Source organism: Sitodiplosis mosellana, unplaced genomic scaffold (assembly GCF_009176505.1).
Source record: "Sitodiplosis mosellana isolate CC-2019 unplaced genomic scaffold, AAFC_SMos_1.0 Smas_scaffold_3, whole genome shotgun sequence".
NCBI classification, from domain to species: Eukaryota; Metazoa; Arthropoda; class Insecta; order Diptera; family Cecidomyiidae; genus Sitodiplosis; species Sitodiplosis mosellana.
The window spans coordinates 6185757-6192219 of NW_022595246.1; the positions used below are offsets into that span (position 1 = coordinate 6185757).

Genomic DNA, 6463 nt, shown 5'->3' on the forward strand with positions numbered 1-6463 from the left:
TCAACAAACTCTCAATTTATGATGATTCAAAATCCTTTGTAAATTGCCATTATTAAGCTTATTAAGGATGATTCTGCCATCTCGAAAAAGCAATCATTGTGCGGTGCACATCAATCGTATCAGATAAACCAAATTAAAATTATGCTAATGAATTCAAATGGCAGACTTTGTCATAAACCAGATTACAGTATCAAAAGAGAGACGTACGCGTTCGTTGCCATTTAGGGGTATTAAAGTGGAAAGAATCTAATCGTGAGAGTCTTGGTGACCGTTATAATCAATTTGGGGAATCTGCTTTATTTCTCTTTGCTCATCTCTCACATTTTCCGTCGTAACAATGTAATTGTCTCCATTTGGGTTTGGATGACCTCATTTTCATGCAATTTTTTTCCCTCTCTGGTCTACACTTTTGTCTGTTTTTTCCATTCACTGCCCAGTGGATAAATTGGTCTAAATGGAGCTGGTGCAAATGCTGGAGTCATTTTGATACAAAAGTAGTGCATTTAAAAGTTTTGAAGAAGTTAACGCAATGAAAGCGACACAAAGTAAAATGTTATTTGCTGGATGTTGCTACACAATACCGAAAATAACAATGGAATTCCGTTCTAATTTAACAAAACATCTTTTCAGTTGCTGTATGCCGAACGCAGTCGAGCCGGCTTCGTTATCGCTTGTTAAAGCACACAAAGCGGATTTGCCATTGAGCATTTTCTTCGTCATCGTAACAGCCAGCGTTGGAAGTGGGTGGTGGAAATAAATTGAAAAAAATTAAATTAGTCGCGCGCAAGTTCTCGGTGCTTTTTTTTACGGCTGTGTTTTGTTTTTGAAAAAGAGCATCCCGGTCGTTTTATTTCGTTCATGGATCAGACGTTTCGGGTAAATTTCCCATTTCATTCCCCTCTGCACTGTCATCGTCCTCGCCACTGTCATCGTCGTCTTGTTCGGTACCATCTTCGGGCTCGTCTGCGATTTCAACGTCAGTCGGAGCTTGTGCAGCATTTTGCACTTGATTGTTTTCATTTTCCTCGTCGGAGCCCTGTTTGGTCTTGCGCTTCTTCTTTTTCTTTTTCGGCTTTTCATCGACAGGAACCGGCGTCGTTTCACCGGTTTCCGATGAATTTTTATAACCAGGTGGAAAGAATAATAAACATTCACTTTTTCCAACCTCCGTATTCTTGCTGATGTAGTTCGGTCCAAGCTTTTTTAATGCCATCAGAATGGGCGAGGCTTTTGTTTTTGCCACTTTTACAACGAATTTGTCAAAACTGAACGGACGGAACGGAAAGCACATATTATCGGTACAAAAACAATGTAGCTGTATATTTTAAGCACAATATGACTTACATTGTTGGAGGATTCTTATGGTAATTGAACGTTGAGGTGGCAATCAGTTGGGCCGTGTGGCAATTATCCGTTGTAAAATAACCGTAGGCAAGCACATCGTCTCGATACTCTTCAATCACTTCCATAATTTCGCGACGTTTATACGCATCGAACACTGGAAAATGGTGAGAAATTCGAATTTTGGGACTTCAAAAGACGATTCTTCCATGAAGAATCGTCCTCAATGCATTTTAACGAAATTAACGATTGTTAAGTAAATAGAATGGAATTGCATTTTTCACGTGCAACAGTTTTTCAAACGTTGATTCATGAGAAGAAAAAAAAACAATTTTTCATCGCTAGTTTTGCTAATTAAAATGAACACGAGAATAAATGAGAAGCCCAAAACCGTTCCAGAGTTTTTCTGAAGGAAACCAAAATAGTTCCGCTAAACTTGAAAAACTATGTTAATTATAATATAAAAAGTTACCCATTGCTAAGTGTGGTCTCTCAACGGGTGGGTCGGGTGGCAAATAAGTTTCTGTCATCTGTAACAAAAATCGATATTTCATTTCGAAGATGTGAATTATTTTCTTCCCTAATTACTTCAAGCGAACAGCTCAATCATAGAGTAAAAGGGGAAAAAACGTACTCCGTCGCAAAGTAACTTACTGTTCGAAAGTATAAATAAATCAACGCGGCATTTGCACGTTTCTCCGACGGCGTCCAGATCGGCGGGATTTTTATTTCGATTTGATTTTTCCGTTTGATAGTTGTAATTGGTGTAATTGGTGTAGTTCTAGCGCTGCTTTTAGTTTCATCATTTTTATTGGATTTCTCTTCCGATTCATCATTATTACCAGGTGTAGTTTCTGCATTTTGTTCACTTGGATGTTCGTTAGTGTCGTTTGTTTGTTTATTTTCTTGTTCTTCGATTGCAGTTTCGTTTTGATCTGCATCATTGCCACCATCATCACCACTTTCTCTTTTCTCATCATCCTCGTCCTCTTCCTCCTTTTCACCATTACCCTCTTTATCATTTTCCATCTCATCTTCTTTGTGCTTTGGCTCTTCGATGGGTTTCTCTGGTTCGATGTCACTTTGTTCGTTCATTTCATCATCGTCATTCGTTTCCGTTTCAATGACCACGGTAAGTGCTTTGAGTATTGAAGTGTTTCCATTCGTCGTCTCTTCTTCATTCCACACAAAATGCGAAAATGTGCTCAGGTATTCTACGCCAATGGAAACAAAAAACGAACGATACAAATGTGATTTATCTTACGATTTAATTATAAATAAATTGAAATGAACCTTCAACGTTTCGGTCACCATCTGCGTTTGTATCAGTTACTTTCCAACAAACGGCAAACACATCGCGATTTAAAATATGATCCACCAAATGTGGCGACATTGAATCGGCACTGCAAATGTCCAGAATTTCAATGTGATCCCGTGAAATTTGTATATTTTTCTTATCTTTGGCGACTAAATGGCATTTATCAGCCGGATCTGATAAACGCTTCAACAAATCACGGCTGATTACATGCGGCATTAACAGTGTCACTCCCATATCGTTTGAATTTTTCATAACTTGATCCGTAACGAATGTTACATACTCAATTTGTCGCCGTTGTGCCGATTCTTCTTCGATCCGTTCATTCTCTTCTTCCTCATTTTGTATGGTATCGTATCGAACGCGTTCGACGGGGGTCATTTCAGTCAACTCATAATATATTCGACCAGATGTCTCGGGATCAGCGGCACGAGTTCGACGCTCTGTATCCAATTCTTTTAGAATTAAATCAACCAAATGAGGTACATTCGCTCCGAAAGCACAATTCACTAATTTCCCTTTCTGAAATATCGAATACAAAATCGCATTAAACGAAGCTATAGTTTTGGTTGCGAAATCAAAGAGCGAAACAATATCTAACGAAAAAACATGCTACTTGTCTCGATTGGTTCGATTTCATTTTGTTGGTTGATATAGAAATTGAAGTATCAATTTTACCGATGCCAGAAGCCATGTCGGTTCACTCTTATTACGGAAGCGTTCGAATGCATCGATTTTATCGCATTTTACCTTTTTTGAGGGAGAAATGGGAAAAATGCCAGAAAAACTACGTGAAATATTGCCAAATATTGATTTCAAGTTTCGGCACGTAATTTGGTCAAAGTTTGAAAATGTGAACACTTTGAAATTGAATTTTTTTCCCCAGTATTTAAACGTAATATGTGGTCCAGAAAATGACTTACAATGGCTAAATGCAGGTCATCGCCGCCCTGCTCGAGTTTAATCTTTTTTAGGCTTCCAATCATTGCCAAACACGGGCCACACCATTCCGTAAACACGTCAAAAACTAATCACATGGAAGAGATAGACTTAGAAAGTTATTCGTTCTTTTTTCAAAACCGTTTTTTTTCTCCAATTTTTCCCTAATGAAATAGTTGATTTTTCAAACCGATTAATCCATCTCGATCCAAAAACTTCGCCAATTCATCGTTGGTATTGATTTCTGTTTGCAATTGTTGAACACCACCTTTTTTCGCCATTGCGAATGGAGACTAAAGCGTGTACAGCGCGCAAAGCAAACCTTTTACCATTTTGTTTGTTTGTTGAATCAATACTACGTGGTAACTGCATCGCATCAGAAAAAAAAAATTTACAATCGCTGTAACTCAACGTCCATACGATCCGCATGGAAATTTTTACCAGGCGTGCATATGCCACATGAAAACGTTCGTGTGTTCCCAGTTTACAGCGTATTCCGTGTAAGTAGTCGCAAACCATATTTACAAGTGAGTAAACTATTCGAAATGAAACCAGAAAAAAAACGCCTAAAAGTCGGCTAATGGTTTATATTCCAGCAAAAGCTTGGCTCATCAAAACTTTGCACGTTTAGCTGAATATCACCACTGAGCGGCTTTATGACTCAAAACCTAAACGGCTGTATACGTGTTCCATATGCTGGGCGCCTGTTCTGGGTGTATTACATTTTAAGTGAAACACTGGCTAGCCAAAGCGTTTGAGTGAGAGTGCTTTAGGTATCAATGAACTCTAACTCAATTCGATGACCGAGACGGTGAAACATGAACGCGCAACGACAACTGGTGCAAAGAAATGTCGTTGACGTAGGTGATGGAACAAGCAGCTCAACTATGAATGAATTGAAGAAAAAAAACACAAACAAAATAAACAAATGAATTCGAGAGAGAAAAAAAAGGAACTTAGATGCGAAATGTGTAGGTGATTAGGAGAAAAATCGAACGGATTTTCAGGAAATATATGAAAACATCATATACGATATGAAATTTATCCATTTGCCAATAAAATAGTCTCATAAAAATCGTATAAACATTTGTTTTATTGAATAGGAGCGCATAAATGCGGCGTAGAATCGATGTGTGTGCTGTTGTTCAAAGCATGCCGTTCGGTGAATGATGAACGTATGAGTAAACGAATCGACCGCACTGACGATTGGTAGCGTGATAATGAATACGACGACGAAGGCGGCGAAGAATTGAAACGCAAAAGAGAAACAATGAAAAACATATGCGGCATGGGCTGTGCTTAGACGCGTACATATATACGAATGAAGAAAAAAAAACCAACAACATTGAAACTGAATGACAGCACGAAATAGAATGATTGTTTATGAACTGTCGTGATGGGAATGAGCGTCGTCATTCACAAGCAAAGTGCCTTCTTCCTTTACGTTCCTTCGAAAGAGAGAAAGATAATTTTCGTTGACAGGAACTGAAAGTTTTCAAAACTTGAGTGTGTGATTCATCATACGATGAGTTTTATTTTTATAATTGTGAAAGCAGCCGATTCCATTGGCTGAAATGTGTGTCAATCGATGAAAATAGAGCATGTTTCATCGGTTCAGCGAAATAGCCATGATTCTCTCTGTCACTCGATCGGTTTGTTCATGTTTATGATGCGTATTTACGTGATGTGTTAAAAAAAACCTTTTCGCACAATTAACGCACGCACACATTTGTGTTGAAGAAAACAACAACATCCGTTGTAAACCACATAATTTATATTTAAAGTGACTGTTTATTGTTTTTTTTTTCATTTTGCATTTGATTTATTGTTATAGAATACGGTTCCCTTTGTTCAAATTGTTTTCATGCATCCTTGCGTGACATAATCGTAAATCTATCATTAAAATTCATATGCAAAATATGTCCTATTGTTGTATGGTCTATATACGGAAAAGTAATCTAGTGGCATTTGTCTCTTGCGATCCATTGCAATTTGCGGATCCTAAATTTTTGTCACAAATCCTTATGTAAAATTGTGTATCTTTTGAATACATAAAATTTTGGCTCATTCAGACGATTTCTGTAGAAGGACGTATTGTGCTATCGTTGCATGCGTTTAATCAGAGAGTAGAATTCAACATTAGACGTAAAAAAATGTTAGGCAAATTTGCGAATCTGTAAAGATTTGCACGAGTTACAAGCTTAAATTTGAAGTGAATTTGGATGAAAGTTCACGTCTGATTCCAAAACAATAAGTCAAAGAACACGAAATGCTGCCTGAATTCTGATTATAACAAACAGATTGCTAACCAATACACCGGGTCAATAACAGTACCAAATGAAAAAAAATGCCGAAAAATAATTTTCCAACGATTTAAAGTCCAACGAATTGGTTCCATTTAGCAACTGTTCAGATTTGAAACGATATGAATGAAACGGGAAAGTTCATTTTGATATCCGTATATTGGTAAATCCAGACAAGTTTTTCACACCAGCTAAAATCGAGCAAACACATAAGAAAATTCAACTTCACCATCAAAAATCTAAATAATTTCGAAATCGGAATGATTTTACAAAATACCATTGTGACCGGTTGTGACGGTTAGTAAAAAAAATCAACAGAAATCGTTTATAACATCATAATGAATGTTTCCAAAGTATTATTATAGGTCTTGAACCTAATTTGAGGTATATTTACGATGTTGACTTAATTGATTGCAAAAGTATAAGTATTTTAGTAAAAAAAAAGATGTGATGTGATGTGATACCTTAATGACAACTGAATTAAATTTTTTTACGTTTTCCGTTCAATAATATTTGGGTTTTAATATATTTTTGGTATGTTTCATATTCCATTGTCTAAAAGATT

The 6463-nt window shown here is 36.9% G+C and overlaps 1 protein-coding gene across 1 annotated transcript; it reads right to left on the minus strand.

The window, feature by feature from the left end:
- Nucleotides 1–856: 856 nt before the first annotated feature.
- On the minus strand, nucleotides 857–3876 carry LOC129565769 (uncharacterized). Its single transcript, XM_055440983.1, has 8 exons — nucleotides 3786–3876; nucleotides 3580–3683; nucleotides 3335–3406; nucleotides 2635–3178; nucleotides 1996–2555; nucleotides 1814–1871; nucleotides 1345–1498; nucleotides 857–1265 (listed from the first exon to the last, which is right to left on the minus strand). Exons 1-8 carry the CDS (start codon nucleotides 3874–3876, stop codon nucleotides 857–859), a joined length of 1992 nt encoding a protein of 663 aa, XP_055296958.1.
- Between the last annotated feature and the right edge of the window lie 2587 nt (nucleotides 3877–6463).

Bases quoted from the DNA above. Each gene is read 5' to 3' on its own strand.
- LOC129565769 (XM_055440983.1), bottom strand. From the start codon at position 3,876: ATGGCGAAAAAAGGTGGTGTTCAACAATTGCAAACAGAAATCAATACC. The intron at 3,684-3,785 runs GTTTGAAAAATC...CCATGTGATTAG, and splicing joins GGATCGAGATGGATTAATCG to TTTTTGACGTGTTTACGGAA. The intron at 3,407-3,579 runs GTAAGTCATTTT...CCCTCAAAAAAG, and splicing joins ATGACCTGCATTTAGCCATT to GTAAAATGCGATAAAATCGA.